This window comes from Neolamprologus multifasciatus, chromosome 13 (assembly GCF_963576455.1).
Source record: "Neolamprologus multifasciatus chromosome 13, fNeoMul1.2, whole genome shotgun sequence".
In the NCBI taxonomy this organism is placed as follows: domain Eukaryota; kingdom Metazoa; phylum Chordata; class Actinopteri; order Cichliformes; family Cichlidae; genus Neolamprologus; species Neolamprologus multifasciatus.
In genome coordinates, this window is record NC_140451.1 from 33,446,200 (window position 1) to 33,463,699 (window position 17,500).

General features: G+C 49.2%; 1 protein-coding gene across 2 annotated transcripts in view; it reads left to right on the forward strand.

The window, feature by feature from the left end:
• Positions 1-17,500, forward strand: part of LOC146505876 (echinoderm microtubule-associated protein-like 6) — a 75,410-nt gene that overhangs the window by 52,478 nt on the left and 5,432 nt on the right. Inside the window, exons 17-36 of one of the 2 annotated variants that reach the window (XM_085183283.1) lie at positions 1,771-1,876; positions 2,391-2,484; positions 2,566-2,666; positions 2,896-3,098; positions 3,175-3,286; positions 4,031-4,158; positions 5,312-5,453; positions 5,550-5,702; positions 7,458-7,589; positions 8,061-8,149; positions 8,295-8,471; positions 8,769-9,003; positions 9,337-9,463; positions 13,980-14,058; positions 14,129-14,258; positions 15,358-15,456; positions 15,925-15,945; positions 16,648-16,821; positions 16,902-17,110; positions 17,191-17,348. In XM_085183283.1, the coding sequence (XP_085039409.1) occupies positions 1,771-1,876; positions 2,391-2,484; positions 2,566-2,666; positions 2,896-3,098; positions 3,175-3,286; positions 4,031-4,158; positions 5,312-5,453; positions 5,550-5,702; positions 7,458-7,589; positions 8,061-8,149; positions 8,295-8,471; positions 8,769-9,003; positions 9,337-9,463; positions 13,980-14,058; positions 14,129-14,258; positions 15,358-15,456; positions 15,925-15,945; positions 16,648-16,821; positions 16,902-17,110; positions 17,191-17,348 (2,669 nt within the window). The remainder of the gene's footprint in view (positions 1-1,770; positions 1,877-2,390; positions 2,485-2,565; positions 2,667-2,895; positions 3,099-3,174; positions 3,287-4,030; positions 4,159-5,311; positions 5,454-5,549; positions 5,703-7,457; positions 7,590-8,060; positions 8,150-8,294; positions 8,472-8,768; positions 9,004-9,336; positions 9,464-13,979; positions 14,059-14,128; positions 14,259-15,357; positions 15,457-15,924; positions 15,946-16,647; positions 16,822-16,901; positions 17,111-17,190; positions 17,349-17,500) is intronic. The other variant, XM_085183284.1, reaches the window with a different exon arrangement.

Below are 17,500 nucleotides of genomic sequence, written 5' to 3' on the forward strand. Positions count from 1 at the left end.
TTATTCCCAGGTCTCTGGAGAACTTCAGGACATGTTGAGGAGGTCGTTTAGCCTTTAAATCAGCTGTGATGGATCAAGGACACGTCTGAAACCTGCAGGACACCGGCCCTCGAGGCCTGGAGTTCAACACCTGTGGTGTAAACAGACCTGGAAGGTCTCTGGGCTGTGACTTAAAGACAGTTTAGTTTTTATCCATAATCGGTATTTATTTGGATAAATTTGAGTTTTGTTGATCATGCTCCACGTTTCCAAATCTGCATATTTGGAGTGCTTCTGTTATTTAGCTTGTATATTACTGACCTCACACTGGGCTGAGAGGATGTTCAAATTCTCCTGTGTGCAGATGACAGTCGTCTGTGGCCACGAAGCTTTCTGTACACGGTCCCTGTGACGCTGACATGGATCGATATATGCATGCATGGATGAATGGATGCATGGATGAATGGATGCATGGATGCATGGATGGATGCATGGATGGATGAATGAATGGATGCATGGATGGATGACTGAATGGATGCATGGATGGATGGATGGATGCATGGATGGATGACTGAATGGATGCATGGATGGATGGATGAATGGGATGGATGGATGGATGGATGGATGCATGGATGGATGGATGAATGGATGAATGGATGATGGATGAATGGATGGATGGATACATGCATAGATGGATGGATGGATGGATGGATGGATGCATGAATGGATGAATGGGATGGATGGATGGATGGATGGATGGATGGATGCATGGATGGATGAATGGATGGATGGATGGATGGATGGATGGATGGATGGATGGATGCATAGATGGATGAATGGATGGATGCATGGATGATGAATGGATGGATGCATGGATGGATGGATGCATAGATGGATGAATGGATGGATGCATAGATGGATGAATGATGGATGCATGGATGAATGGATGGATGCATAGATGGATGAATGATGGATGGATGCATGGATGGATGGATGCATAGATGGATGAATGATGGATGGATGCATGGATGGATGGATGCATAGATGGATGAATGGATGGATGCATGGATGGATGAATGCATGGATGGATGGATGGATGCATAGATGGATGCATGGATGGATGGATGGATGCATAGATGGATGCATGGATGGATGGATGGATGCATAGATGGATGCATGGATGGATGCATGGATGGATGGATGGATGCATAGATGGATGAATGAATGGATGCATAGATGGATGAATGGATGGATGCATGGATGGATGGATGGATGCATAGATGGATGAATGGATGCATAGATGGATGCATGGATGGATGGATGGATGCATAGATGGATGCATGGATGGATGCATGGATGGATGGATGGATGGATGCATGGATGGATGGATGGATGCATAGATGGATGAATGGATGCATAGATGGATGAATGGATGGATGCATGGATGGATGGATGGATGCATGGATGGATGAATGAATGGATGCATAGATGGATGCATGGATGGATGGATGGGTTGTCTGATTGTCTATTTTTGATCATTTTAAGGTGGATATTGGATCAGCAGTACTTCTCCAGTGTTATGGACTGCATACTGCACCGTCTAGGTTTTTTTGACTATTATTAATCGGCTTTGATCAGCTTATCTGTTGTTTCATGTTTTGCTATTTAAAACTCGTTGTTCTGCAGGTGTTGCAGGAGCTTTAGTTTCTTCAGACCGTCTGCACCTTCGTCTGCTCTGCCACAAACCTCTTGCTGTTTCTTCTTAACGTTGCATTTAATGCTGCTGTGCAGGTGGGGAGGGACCCGGCCGTCCACGTGTGGGACGTCCAGACTCTGAAGTGCCTCTCTCTGCTCAAAGGCTTTCATCAGAGAGGAGTGTGTGCGCTGGACTTCTCAGGTGTGTGTGTAAATGAGCACGTACACACTGTGTATAAGGATGGATGGCAAGTCTTTAAATCCTGCTTTAAAGACTTAAAGAACTGAGTGTCTTCACCATGTTGGTAAAACCAGGGGTGATGGACGAGGGCGGAGCAGCTGTCTGGTCCTTTGTGACTATCATGGAGACATAATTTACAAAATAAACAGGACAAATTAGAGTGAACATGCATTAGAGATCCACAGGACACGACACATTCCCACCTCACTGGAAACATCTAAACTTGATTAAAAGCATTAAAATAAAGGTAAATGAAAGTGTGACATTAAGAAAACGAGAGTTCACAGATACTAAAACGGTCAACATCATATGAAACAAAGAGTCGTCTCTGGAGGCGTTTACGACATTTTTGTGTCTCCAAAAGACAACTGTGGTCGACACGACTGAAAAACTGTGGGTGTGTTTTACACGTCAGCTTATTTTAAAGCTTTGATTGGACTCACAGTAAACAGCTGATCTGTGTTTCCTCTCACAGCTGATGGGAAGAGTCTGGTTTCAGTGGGAATCGATGATGGACATTCGATCGTCGTCTGGGACTGGAAGAGAGGAGAGAAGCTCGCCACTGCCCGGTACTCGCCTGTCTGCTGACCTTAACGTTTACCTGACGCAGAGCTGCAGCTGACGGTTACTGACTGTCCGTCTTCTCTCAGGGGTCACAAGGACAAGATCTTCGTGGTGAAGTGTAATCCCATGGTCACGGACAAACTGGTCACTGTGGGAATCAAACACATCAAGTTCTGGCAGCTTGCAGGTAAAACTGCAGCGTCGATGTTTCACGTTGTCGTTCAGCATTTATCCCACAGCCGCTCGCCATAACTGGCACCAATTTAAGCAGGTGAGCCGGCCCCGTACAGGCGTTACAGGTGTGAGGTTTTACTGCCAGTCTGTGGGGACTGACTGGAGCCCCTGCTGGACACTAGAGGAGCTGCAGGGTGCTGTAGGTCACAGTGTGACGGAGCACTTCTCCCTCTGTCCTCCAGGTGGCGGTTTGACCTTCAAGCGCGGCGCTTTTAGGAGCATCGGCCGGCCGGAGACCATGATGTCGGTGTGCTACGGCCGCACTGAGGCGCTGGTGTTCTCCGGAACCGCCACCGGAGACGTTTACATCTGGAAGGAGCCGCTGCTGCTGAAAACGGTGAAGGCCCACGACGGGCCGGTGTTCGCCACGTTCTCCCTGGACAAGGTGAGGAGGGCAGACCTGGACCCGGCCCACGGCCTCTGTGAGGTATTTAAACTCAGTGACATCTGCTTGTCTGCAGGGCTTCGTGACGGGTGGGAAGGACGGCGTGGTGGAGCTGTGGGACGACATGTTTGATCGCTGCCTGAAAACCTACGCCATCAAGAGAGCAGCGCTGTCCCCGGGGTCGAAAGGTGCTTAGATTCAGTCAGCACAGACAAACACGATTACAGCGCCACCTTATTGTTTAAGGTGGACTGACTGTGCCCTGATCCCACCAATCAGAGTCTGAGATTCTGTTTGGACACGCAGCTCAGAGCACGCGAGAGCGGCGTGACACACGTGATGGAGACCTGCTGATGATGTCATCAGTTTTTAAAGACGGCTGAGCTGATGTTTACAAAGATAAACAATAAGCAAACGTTTGATGCTGAAACGTGATCGTGGTGTAAACTCAGCCAGATGTTAAACATCTGCATGCTGTGTCACTACGAGCCTCAGCCGGTGGGTTTGCTGCCTGTGTCACCTGTGGCGTCTCCTGACAGGTGAGGCTCAAACCCACTGACCGCTTTATGTTTTTCTCCTTTAACAACACAGAGACGCTCTGTCCTCTTCTGTCCAACGCTGCCATCATGTGGCCGTGCAGCTGAACTGCACAAATATCCAGGTTTGGAAAAGAGAGCAGTTACTGGAAAGAGCCGCCTTTAGTCCAGGCTGCTCAGCCGATCACAGAGACGATTACAGAGAGACAGTGATTAAGCCAACCCGCTCGCCCAGGACACAGGGAGATCTTTTTGATTTTGCTTTAATCGTCTCGGCAGCTTCATCTTTATAAAACGAGCCAAACTAGAGAAACTCAGACCGAAAAACAACTACAGAGAGACTTTACAGCAGAAAAGACGATACAGAGGTGTGTGTGTGTGTGTGTGTGTGTGCAGGACTGTTGCTGGAGGACAACCCGTCCATCAGGGCCATCACCCTGGGTCACGGTCACATCCTAGTGGGAACCAAAAACGGAGAAGTTCTGGAGATTGACAAGACCGGACCCATGACCCTGCTGGTGCAGGTGGGAATACTGTGTGTGTGTGTGTGTGTGTGTGTGCACCTGTTTCCATGGTGAGGGGACGTCTGGTGCCTGTGGACCTGATTTCAATTCAATTCAGTTTTATTTACACAGCGCCAAATCACAACAACAGTCGCCTCAAGGTGCTTTATATTGTACAGTAGACCCAACAATCATATGACCCCCTATGAGCAGCACTTTGGCGACAGTGGGAAGGAAAAACTCCCTTTTAACAGGAAGAAACCTCCAGCAGAACCAGGCTCAGGGAGGGGCGGGGCCATCTGCTGTGATTGGTTGGGGTGAGAGAAGGAAGACAGGATAAAGACATGCTGTGGAAGAGAGACAGAGGTTAATAACAGATATGATTCAATGCAGAGAGGTCTGTTAATACATAGTGAGTGAAGAAGAAACTCCCAGTGCATCATGGGAATCCCCCGGCAGCCTACATCTATTGCAGCATAACTAAGGGAGGATTCAGGGTCACCTGGTCCAGCCCTAACTATATGCTTTAGCAAAAAGGAAAGTTTGAAGCCTAATCTTGAAAGTAGAGATAGTGTCTGTCTCCTGAATCCAAACTGGAAGCTGGTTCCACAGAAGAGGGGCCTGAAAACTGAAGGCTCTGCCTCCCATTCTACTTTTAAATACTCTAGGAACAACAAGTAGGCCTGCAGAGCGAGAGCGAAGTGCTCTAATAGGGTGATATGGTACTACAAGGTCATTAAGATAAGATGGGGCCTGATTATTTAAGACCTTGTATGTGAGGAGCAGGATTTTGAATTCTGGATTTAACAGGAAGCCAAAACAGGAGAAATATGCTCTCTCTTTCTAGTCCCTGTCAGTACTCTTGCTGCAGCATTTTGGATTAACTGAAGGCTTTTCAGTGAGTTTTTTGGACATCCTGATAATAATGAATTGCAGTAGTCCAGCCTGGAAGTAATAAATGCATGAACTAGTTTTTCAGCGTCACTCTGAGACAGGATATTTCTAACTTTAGAGATGTTGCACAAATGGAAGAACGCAGTCTTACATATTTGTTTAATATGTGCGTTGAAGGACATATCCTGGTCAAAAATGACTCCAAGGTTCCTCACAGTGTTACTGGAGGTAATGCCATCTCTGTGTGTGTGTGTGTGTGTGTGTGTGTGTGTGTGTGTAGGGTCACATGGAGGGCGAGGTTTGGGGTTTGGCCCCCCACCCCCTCCTCCCCGTCTGCGCCACCGTCAGCGATGACAAAACGCTGCGGCTGTGGGAGACGTCGGCCAATCACCGCATGGTGGCCGTCCGCAAGCTGAAGAGAGGTCAGATTAACGGGACGGGCGTCCGCTTTTCCTAATGTCCCTGAACGCGTCACAGCCCCAGATTACCAGTAATCGGATACTTGGTGCGTGTTGCAGGCGGTCGCTGCTGCGCCTTTTCTCCTGACGGGAAAGCGTTGGCGGTCGGTCTGAGCGACGGCGGCGTGCTGGTGGTGAACGCAGACACGCTGGAGGACCTGCTGAGCTTCCACCATCGGCGTGACGCCATTTCTGATATCCGCTTTTCCCCAGGTACACACACACACACACACACACACACACACACACACACACACACAGTCGGCTTCTGTAATGATTCCATCGCAGAGCTGCGACCGTTCTTGACGCCACAAACACGTTTTTACTGCACTTTGAAATCAGCTGTTACGCTAACACGTGTCTGCCTGGACCAGGGTTTTAATAGTTTTGCAATTTTCATTAGTTTTTATTTTTATTTAGTTTTGACTTCAGATTTTCAATTTTATATCAGTTTTAATTAGTTTTTACCAATTGTTTGCTAGTTTAGTTTAGTTTTTATTTTTTTGAAAATCCTTAGTTTCAGTTTAGTTTTGATTAGTTTCAGTTATAGTTTTAGTCGTGTTTGCAATAATTAAGTGTAACAAAATCCCAGTTTCATCATATCAGTCATTCTGCTCATCCTTGGGTATGTTGCTATTCCAGCTACCATACTGCACCCTGGACAGGTCGCCTGTCTGTCGCAGGGCTAACACGCAGAGACAGACAACTCACATTCCCACCTATGGGTTCTTTAAATAAATGAATAAAGGCAGATGAACAACCATTGATACCAGGCAACTATAAAATGTATATCTTGGCCCCAATGAGACGATTAACTCTCGCAGCACCGGGTGTTCGTAATTTTGGTTCAAGTGAATTGATAAACTTTTTGAAGGTAACTGACTCACAGTTGTGTAGATATCCCCGTCCTGTTGTCTCGGGATGCATCACGCTGCCTTGCCTGGGGTTAGCTTCTGTTTCTGGGGATGAGGGTTGAGTGTGCTCCCTTACCTTCTCAAGCTAAGCTAGGTTAGCCTTCTTGTGTGAGCTTTTCAAGTGCACTTTAAGGTTTGTGGGATTTTTTCCCTTTAGAAACGTCCCTCATAATTTGTCTGTTTCCACTACAAGACACTTGCTTTATCCAAAACACAGTCATATTCAAAGTAATCCCAAATTGGACTCTTTCTCCCGACTTTTCCTGACATGATTCTGCGCGTGGACGGAGCAGCAACACAGACGACTCGACTAACGTGCTGCCACCTGCTGGCATAATGAGACACAGCAAGAAAAAAATCTGGAAACTAAACTTCATTTTCACCCTTGACTCTTGTATGACACGCACACATCAATGAAAACTAAACACATTTTTGCTATAAATTCAGTTAATTTTAGTTAGTTTTGTGAACACTCATTATAGTTTTAGTTAGTTTTCCTTTTTTTGTTTTTATTTTTATTTCCGTTAACGAAAATGTTTTTTCACTTCTAGTTTTCGTTATTTCGTTAGTTTTCGTTAACGATAATAACCTTGGCCTGGACAGTGAGACGTCCTGGAGAACGCACCGGGCCACGGTGCTGACCGCTGCACCACCGAGCCGCTGATGTGTTTCCTCCTCCTTCGCTGGCGGCAGCGATGCGCTGAAACATCTGCAGCTCTTATATCACATGCTTCCTGCTTTTTTATCAACGGTTTGATGAACACATGAGGAGAAGCTTTACAGAACCTCCCCAGAGGAGCACAGCTCTTTGTTGAGGTGTTGCCAGGCAGGTAGACATGGAGAGTGAGAATAACCAGCTGCAGTTTCCTGTCTTACAAAAAGAGGAGGATCAGCGAGAAACCAGCTTCCTGCACACGCCGTCGTGTTTGTAAATGTGTGAGCTTCACTGTGAACTGTTGTAACTTAAAGGCCACAAACGTGCTGATTTGCTGTGATCTGATCTTTTGTGGGTCATGTGACAGACTGTGTGTGTTCCGGGTGTTCGTGCTCTCAGACGCAGGTAAATACCTGGCGGTGGCGTCACATGACAGCTTCGTGGACATCTACAACATGCTGAGCAGCAAGAGAGTCGGCATCTGTAAAGGAGCGTCCAGTTACATCACGCACATCGACTGGGACGCCCGAGGTAGCACACGGCTCTCTCGCTCTCACACCTGCACACACCTGACAACAGCAGCGCTGTTAAATCATAATGTCACACTTTAGATGCTGCCCTCCGCGCAGCAGGGGGCGCTGTTTATCAGAGAGGGCCTCAGAGTAAACGCTGGGCCTCTGGAAGCGAGCGTCCTCCGGTTTTTCCCGCTCGGCGAGCAGCCGGCGAGTGTTTGCGGACATGTTGGCGTCTTCTGTGCGAACTGTTGTCTGCTCCTGACCAAAACAACCACGCTCAGGTTATTGGTCCATGTTTCCATAGCAACCAGAGGTTATCAGGGGTCACCAACCCGTCCCTAATGTGACTGAGGACTAAGTTAAAGGGTAGATGCTGACATTTGAGTGATGCACAGAGAGTCTGCGAGCAGACGGCGAGGTCTGCGAGCAGACGGCGAGATCTGCGAGCGCGTTCAGACGATGTCTCTCTGCTGTCTTTGTGCTGCAGGTAAACTGCTGCAGGTCAACACGGGAGCCAAAGAGCAACTGTTCTTTGAAGCCCCGCGAGGAAAACCACAAACCATCAGAAACTGTGAGGTCAGTGTGCACGCTGAGCAAGAGGAGGAGGAGCTCGGGGTCATGATGTCACGCCTCCAACGTGTTTCCAGCGGCGTGAACGAGTCCGTTTGTTTCGGAGACAGAAAAGCTTGACGTGTGGAAACGTTTGTGTGTGTTTGTGCAGCTGGAGCGGATCGAGTGGGCCGGCTGGACGTCGGTTCTGGGCTCCACCTGTGAGGGAATCTGGCCGACGCACAGCGACATCACCGACATCAACGCCACGTCGCTCACCAGAGACCACGCGCTGCTCGCCACCGGAGACGACTTTGGCTTCCTCAAACTGTTCAGCTATCCTGTCAGAGTACGACACACAACCCCACACACACACACACACACACTGCACAGAGAAGACTGCATTCTTTCTAGTGGCCAGCAGGGGGCGACTCCTCTGGGTTCAACGCTGGCTGATTGTTCTGAAGTGCTCGCCTCGCGGTTTCTCAGCCACAGCCTCCCAGGTTTCAATGTGGCGATAGAAAAGTCAGTTTGGATAACTTGTGTGACTTCCTGTAAAGTTAGGACCAATCAGAGTGCCCCCCTGACCTCAGGTGTTTGAGTGTGTACCTGTCCTCTTAAGGACCTGCTTCCTTTCCTCCTGCAGGGTCAGTACGCTCGCTTTAAGCGTTACGTGGGCCACAGCGCACAGGTCACAAACGTCCGCTGGGCTCAGGATGACTCCACGCTCCTGACGGTGGGCGGGGCTGACACCGCCCTGATGATCTGGGTGAGGGAGCGAGGAGGCGTGGTCAGCGTGGAGGGGGACGGGCCTTTGTTTCGCGACAGCCGACCGCTCGTAGACAGCGAGGAGTCGGATGACGACATCGAGGAGGACGGAGGTTTGAAAATATTGTTTCGATAAACACGAAGTTTACAGTTTTAATCGCAGCCTCTGAAGTCGGCGACATCCTGATGGAACGAGTGTTGGTGCTAAACTCAGACGTCTGCACCAGCTCACAGTTTAAAAAACGAGGTTCAGATCTGCACCGAACACGATGGCGTCGCCCTTTATTCGCACTCTGTGACATCATAAAGCAGACAGACAAACCGAGTCTCTGCCTGAAAGCTTCAATATAAAAATGTCTGGATGCAGGTGTCACGTGACCTCTCGGTGAGGCACCAACATGAACCCAGAAACTGTCCCTCAGATCTGTAACTGTGTGTGTTTAAAGGCTACGACAGCGACGTCGCTCGCGAGAAGACGGTGGATTACACCACGAAGATGTACGCCGTCAGCATCAGAGCGATGAGAGGAAGCAAACCTCACCAACAGCTGAAGGAGCTCTCTGCTGAGGAGAGGTACACACACACACACATGCACACACACGGACACATGCACACACACGTGCACACACCTGCACACACACACACGTGCACACACATGCGCACACACACACGTGCACACGCACACACACGCGTGCACACACGTGCATACACACACACATGCACACACACACACGTGCACACACACATGCACACACACACGTGCATACACACGTGCACACGCACAAACACACACGTGCACACACACGTGCATACACACACACATGCACACACGCACGTGCACACACACACATGCACACACACACGTGCACACACACGTGCACACACACGCACGTGCACACACACATGCACACACACATGCACACACACATGCACACACATACACACACACATGCACACACACACATGCACACACGCACGTGCACACACACATGCACACACGCACGTGCACACACACACATGCACACACACACATGCACACACGCACGTGCACACACACATGCACACACACACGTGCACACACACGTGCACACTTCTGTTTTTTACCATCATAATGAATCAGGATCTATATTTTGGGGCCGATGCATTACAAACATGTCGCAGTGTTGCTGGTAAAATATGACTCAGGCTCCCATATCTGAGTTCATACTAATGAAAACATCACATTGCAAAAAACACCAGTGATGTTTCCTAATACTGCAAACTAAATCATGTAGAATACTTTATGACATTTGACTGTAGCTTGTTTTGTCCAAATTTGTAACAAGTATTTAATATATGAACAAAATAAATCTTTATGAAAATCAGAGACAGTTGAAGAGGAAATGCTCTCAAATAAAACAAGGAACAAAACTTCACCGAAACTCAAAAGCTGAGACCGAGCAAGATGACAGGTAATAGTCAAAGACACTAACACAGTGAGACGGGACAACGAGGGAGAAACTCAGGACGGGATGAACTCATACAAATGAAATCTTAACATTCAAAGCTGACAGCAGCGAAAACATCCAACCAGAAAAATACAACAAGAGCTTCAAAGGAGTTCAAAATGGCTAAAGAAGAGAAAATCGTAATCAAGGTCAGAGGTCACACTGTGAGATCTCTGTCCTGGGAGTGAGTTGGCAGAAGAAATCATGCAGTCGAAGCCCGAACAGCAAACCCCATAATAAACACATTTCAACAGTCTTTTTAAGCTCCACAGACGTCTCAGGTTTCTTAAACGTGCAGGATCTTCGTGCTCTCTGTGATTTCCTCGCCGTCTGTTTCAGTGAAGGTGACGTTCCCTGTGCGTGCACCCGTGTGCTGGCGTGCTCGTGCATGCTCAGGCTTCTGCACGCTGAGTGGATCCTTCTGGCTGCGTTTGTAATATCGGTGTTCACAGTTCACTCAACAACAAAGGAACAAATGTGTCTGCAGGTCAGACAGCTGCAGACCAAAGATCGATCGAAGCACCAGCCTGGTTTCTTCTTCTAAAGACAAATGAGGTTTATTTGTTACAATGTTACCATATTATAAATGATTGTGAAGAAGCTGCGCCTGGTGTCAAATGGAGATAACTGAACTTTCATATGAACTTATTTTGAGCAGCCACCTATCCCACACAGGGAGCTCTGGGCTTTAGGTTCATTGAGTGGGTGTAAAACTGATCTGGTTGCAGATTTTCACAGAGCTTAAATGTGTTTTTCAGCCCTGCAGATTTGACATCTCAGAAAAGCTGTAAAGATGATTAAGAAGAGGCCAAACCTGAGCCCAGTGGACCTGCAGGCTGCATGAAGGCTTTAAATATACTACAGTAATTGTAGAACATTAAATCAGCTGATTGCGAGGTGGTCATGTGGGAACTTTGACTGAGTTTATATGAAGTGAGGATTTCCCAGCCTGTAGAAATAGAAGCAGCATCAAGTCTGTGCTCTGAGTTCATGCACAGAAGCTCCCGGTGTGCACGTCTTCTCTCCCAGCGCCGCCTCAGTGACTCAATCTCTGACCAAATCTAGAACTCACAGGTATTTGGAAGAAAATGGGCGAGTCCGGAGCATCTTTAATGATACAGGGTGCCCGTGCTGACTGATAACCCTCTGTGGTACCCTTAGTTCCTGAGTGTTGCTGCTGCTCTCTGGCCTCGTAGAAACTCTTAATGTCTCTGCTGTGTTTTACCTTGCATTCCCCTGGAGGCGGGGCATTGTCAAGTACGTATGAGCCAACACTTCCTGTGTGGATGTCACACTATTGAAACCTCAGCTGCAGCCACTTTGGATCATTTATTAAAGCCAAAAGCAGAAAACTCTTCCTCGATCAGACATAACACTATGGCTCGTCGAGGCGTGGACTGTGGGGTGGAGCCTCCGTGGATCCGACTTGTTTGTGCGGCACATCACAGAGGCTCGACTGGACTGCAATCTTTTAAAAATTTAACACCTCAAACTTGTTGCTGTGCTGCACAAACCGTTCCTGTTTGTGGAGGAAGGAGGCCGCGACCTTCCTCCATCGCTCTGTGGTCCAGTTCTCATTGTTGGTGCTTTCAGTGGTGGACGGGGGTCGGCCTGGTTAACCTGACAGCTTTCTATCAGGACCAGCATGAAGCTTTAGCTTTGTTGGATCGGACCACACAGACCAGGCTTCAGTCCTCACGTGCATCGGCCTCCACGGCCCCGTCGCTGCTTCACCGCTGTTCCTTCTTTGCACCATAAACACTGACCCCTGCAGACACAGAGCTGCTGTTTTGGAGACGTTCTGACCCAAACTGGCTCGTAGCCTCACACTCGCCCATTTTTCTGCTTCTAACATCAAATGTTCACCCGCTCCCTGACAGGCCCCGCCCACTAACAGGTGCCATGATGAGAATCCGTGTCATTGGTGTTACCTGTCAGTGCTCATAATGTTGGATCAGTTTTGGCCTAAATATGTTCGGAGCCTGACTGCAGGTAACCTGAGCCGACTGGACGCACCTGTGTTTGTAAGACCACAGAGATCACAGTGTCAGGACAAAACCAGCCGCCATGTTCAGCGAGCGGTCTCTAGGCTTTTGGGACAACAATATTTCACCTGATGGAAGGACAGGATGTCACTTCCTGTTCCTGTGGGACTTTCATCTCCTTGTTTATCATCATCAGCAGAGAAAGATGTTCTGGAGAGCTCGGCTGAGAGTAGTCGGGTTTTCTTCAGAGTAACATCAGATGTTTGGTATCGATGATACTGCAGCAGCCACCTGTGTCTCCCTTTGATAAACAGTAATCCAGGTTCAAGTTCTCAGGTACAGCGGCTGCACCTGCTGCTGTGAGGCCACAGGTGTACCTGTGCACGTTAGCCCGCTGACACGGTTAGCTGCACTAGCATGTTAGGCTGGCAGCCTGAGGATCAAACAGCAGCAGCAGCAGCATGGTAGCGTTTTGTTAGCATGTACTTTTAGTGCTGCAGTGTCTCTGAGGAGGAAGGCCTGTGTGTGTGTGTGTGTGTGTGCATGTGTGTGTGCATGTGTGTGTGCATGTGTGTGTTGTGTCTAAGTGTAGATAAGAGTGTGTGACTGTGTTTCTAAAGCTCTGCCTTGGTTCTATCCCTCTGCTGTCCAGGGGATCCAGGTAACACCTGCCCGCCTGTCACGTCCTCTTCATCGTGTTCGCATTTCATGGAAACGTTTCAGTGCATTTTCCTCCTGTTTGGTCACTTTCATCTCTCCGTCATGCACCACTTCTCTTACGGCTTCGGCGCCTCGATGAACCGTTCGCAGCACTGAGCGATAACGTCTCGCTTCAATCGCTAAAAACTAACGTTTATTTGCCAACGAGGAGCCTGCGCAGACCCCACGGACCCACGTCCAAACCAGTCGTGCTGGACGATGCTGTGGTGGTGGACCTGCCCTTGTGGACTCTGACGGTTTGGTCAGAAACGTGCTCATGAGTAACCTGCAGGGAGGTACAGACGGTCCGTACCATCCTGGAGGAGCTGACGGGGGTGCACCACCACCTGCTAATCTATTTCCTTTTTGGGCTAGTCTCATTGTTCCAGTGCACCTGTTGTCACTTTGAGTTGCACCTGTGCAGGTGAAGCAGGTTCATAAGTGGATACTGAAGTTTAACTGTTGTTACCGTGACGATCGACGATGCAGTGAACCTGGTTCACTCACCGCAAAATCCTGAAATTACCGCAACAGTTACAGTTATTACTCTGAAAGGTCGCAGCTGCTTCCTCCTGTAGGTGTCAGGTGCTTCGGCAGGTCGACGCTCTCGGTTTAGTGAAAGGTTGCATTAAACTCCGCCTCTTCCCTCTAGTCGCCAACAGACAACAAAGAGCAGAGTGACGCTGTAACTTTAACAAACTGAGTGATTTAACTCAGCAGAAGCAGAATGGCTGCTGGTCTGAGTTCACAGAAAGAGGGCGGAGCTCCAGCCCGGCGCCGGATCAGCTGTTTAAGCCCCCGATGTGTAGTTCATGTTGTCTCCGTGTCTGTGCTCCACCCGCGTCCTTTAACATGTAAATGAATGTTTTTCTCTTTGACTCATCGACCGACTCATTGACACGCTGGTCGATCCTCCAGGCCGCCAGTGAGCCGAGCGGCGCCGCAGCCCGAGAAACTCCAGAAAAACAACGTGTCCAAGAAGAAGCGGCCGGTCGAGGTGAGTCTGTCCGTCTGTCGCCCGTCTGCCCGTCTGTCCCTGCGTTCACCGTCCGCCTCTCCCTCTCCAGGACCTGATCTTGGACCACGTCTTTGGTTTTCGGGGCTTCGATTGTCGTAACAACCTGCACTACCTCAACGACGGCGCCGAGATCGTGTACCACACTGCCGCCACCGCCATCGTGCACAGCCTGAGCACCGGTAACACAAACAACACACCTGAGTGACGTGCTGTGGACGTCCTAACGTGAGGTTGCCTCTGAATGTGCTGCTGCACAGAAACATGTCAGTTATGTAACACTTAATATTCAAAAGCTTTTATGTTCGTGGAAACAGTTTTACCAGGTAAATCATTGTTGTTTCTGCTGAGCAGACTTCAGCTGTGGAAACGTGTTCAGGTTTCTCCACCTGCTCGCACACAGGAAGCAAAGATGTTGCGCTCCACCAGATCTCATCCACAAAAACACGCCTCTTACCTCACAGAGCCGTTCTGTGATTGGTCGGTTCGTGTTTTATGGATGGAAGCTGCAGCGCAGAGTGATTGTGGCCGAGTTCAGTGAACTTGTGTCTTTGCTTCGCAGATGGAGACCGGCCGGTGCATTAAGACGGCGATGAAACGGCGATAACGTGTCTGCTGTCAGCTTGTGGCTAAATGGGCTCAAGTTGGCAATTTCATGCAGTCTGTTTGTGACAATCCGGCGATTAGCTGCGAGGAAACAGACAAGATTACACATTTGTTGCTGCACAGAGACGCACATTCAGAGCGCGGCCAAAACCTCACAGATCACGTGTCCATGAATCAGGACACAGATGCTGCAGGACGGCGGTTTAGCTGCAGAACGACAGACGTGACATCCAGGACCCGGCTCGGGCGAGCTGTGCAATCACAGGGATGGAAAGTGGTCGGCGTGCTGCACGCTTCGATGACCACTTACACTCCTTTGATAACAGACAAACCTGAGCGCAGTCGTCACAGGTACACAAACTCACAGATCTGTGCCGGCTGCCTGGATGTTGCCATCCTGTGTTTAAAATCAGCAAACTCTGATTGCTGTCAGGAAACGTGTCGCCGTCGCTGGCGTGTAGCAGCAGATTGCTGATCTCCGGCAGCGTGGGCGGAGCTTTGCACAAGAAAAGCACAGCTTCTGTCGACATCACCAGAAAGAGAATGAAACCGTGTGGTTAGCTCACCTGCATGTGTGCGTTTGCAGCCCCACAAACACCACGAGTGTGTGCGTGGCTCGTGCTGAATGAGTTTCAGCCTGAACTGGAGTTAAACGTGTCTGTTGTGTCTTTGCAGGAACTCAGAGCTTCTACCTGGAGCACACGGACGACATCCTGTGTCTGACCGTCAACCAGCACCCCAAATTCAAAAACATCATCGCCACCGGGCAGATCGGTACGCTTCGGTGTTTGTGTGTGTGGCGTGTCGCTGTCGGTGCATGGCCGTGTTCTCCTCCACTAACTGTACTAAAGAGACGTCCCGCTTTCTCTCCCTGCTTCCTGTTTAACCCGCCTGCTTTGCTTTTATACTGACACAGTAGAAACTGACCGACTCACCGACAGGGAGCGAGCGTGAGGCGGCACATCGCGACAGCTTCCCCTCGAGGTCTGCGTTTACAATACAGGAAGTGGGGTTAATTCAGCCAATCAGGAAACACAAGCAGAGCTTCACAGAGTTTGTTGTTTTGAACCGTAGAGCAGCCGAGGCGATCCGTAGTCAGGAACGTCGAAGCTCGGCGCAGACGCAGGATGAATGAAACGTTTTTTCTGCCTGGCTGTGACTCACTGCAGGTTTTCATGTTGTTGTCTTTGTGTGTGTTTTTGGCCGGCCTCATTTGTCACCGTCGCTCTCACAACACCTCAGGTGACGGCGGTGAACTCCCAGGTAAACTACAAACGACCCGCACGCCTCCATCACAGCAAACTGAAACCCAGACGTGTCTGTCTGGTTTTTACGTCTCATAAAAACAATTTAGACAAAATATTTTTGCATTTTTAATCCAACAAAATTGTAACAAATTATTTTTATTACAATATTACAACAAATTGTAATAAAAAAGTCATATTTTTCTGATAAATGTTCAGAAATTTCATTAAATATTTAAAATATATTCATGTTACACAAAAATTGTGTTTTTTTAATCAAAAATTTTAAAAGCTCTTTTTCCAGCATCAACATGAACACGTAACACATTTTTCATATTGTCTCATGTTCTTAATCATTGTTTTTTGCACACATTTAAATAAACATTTGTTGGTAACTTTGTATCAACACACAGGATAGTTTCACCACATAAATGATTGCAGTGACTCATTCCTGACGAGCTGATGATCGATCAATAAGATGTTTCTGCTGCATGTTCGACGTCTCAAACTGAACTCATTCGATTTGTTTAACGAGTAGTTCAAGTACTCGAGTACCCAACGCAAACTCTTGTAGCGTGGCGGTGAAACGGCGTCTGGTTTTCAGGGTGTCTGTCGGCTGCACCGACCCCTCTGTGTCGCTGTCGCAGTTTCTCCCTCTGTGGTCGTGCTGACGCCGCCTGTGGCTGTCACGGCGATAAACACTCGCTCCGTCTCCACGCAGGAACGACCCCCTCGATCCACGTGTGGGACGCCATGGGCAAGCAGACGCTGTCCATCCTCCGCTGTCCGCACGGCAAAGGCGTCGGCTACGTGAACTTCAGCGCCACGGGAAAGCTGCTGCTGTCCGTCGGAGTGGACCCTGAATACACCATCGTGGTGTGGCGCTGGCAGGAAGGTCAGAGACTCTCAGCGTGGTTTGATTCGCTTCCCTCTGTGGCGGCAGTAACCACGGTAACCACGGCGTGTCTCCTCTAGGATCTCGAGTGTGCGGGAAAGCCGGACACCCGGACCGGATCTTCGTGGTGGAGTTTCGGCCCGACTCGGACGCTCAGTTCGTGTCGGTGGGAATCAAACACGTGAAGTTCTGGACGCTGGCCGGCGGCGCGCTGATGTACAAGAAGGGCGTGGTGGGGACGCTGGAGGACGGCAGGATGCAGACGATGCTGTCCGTCGCCTTCGGCGCGGTGAGTTCGCCGCTTCGCCCCTCAGGAGCGTCGTTCGGTCGGAGCACGTAAGCTGACCGTGTCTGTGTTCACGTTTGCAGAGTAACTTGACGTTCACAGGCGCCATTAACGGGGACGTGTACGTGTGGCGAGATCACTACCTGCTGCGGGTGGTGGCGAAGGCTCACACCGGGCCGGTCTTCACCATGTACACCACCCTGAGAGACGGACTCATCGTCACCGGTGGAAAGGAGAGGCCGTGAGTCACACGCCGACCGCTTCACCTGCAGAGCGTCAAGCGCCATTTTTTTAAAAGGATGTTTATATATGATGTCATGAAAACTTCCAACCATGAGTTTGGAAGTTTTCCACTTCCTGAAAGCCGTCAATTCTCTGTGGACGGGCATCGCC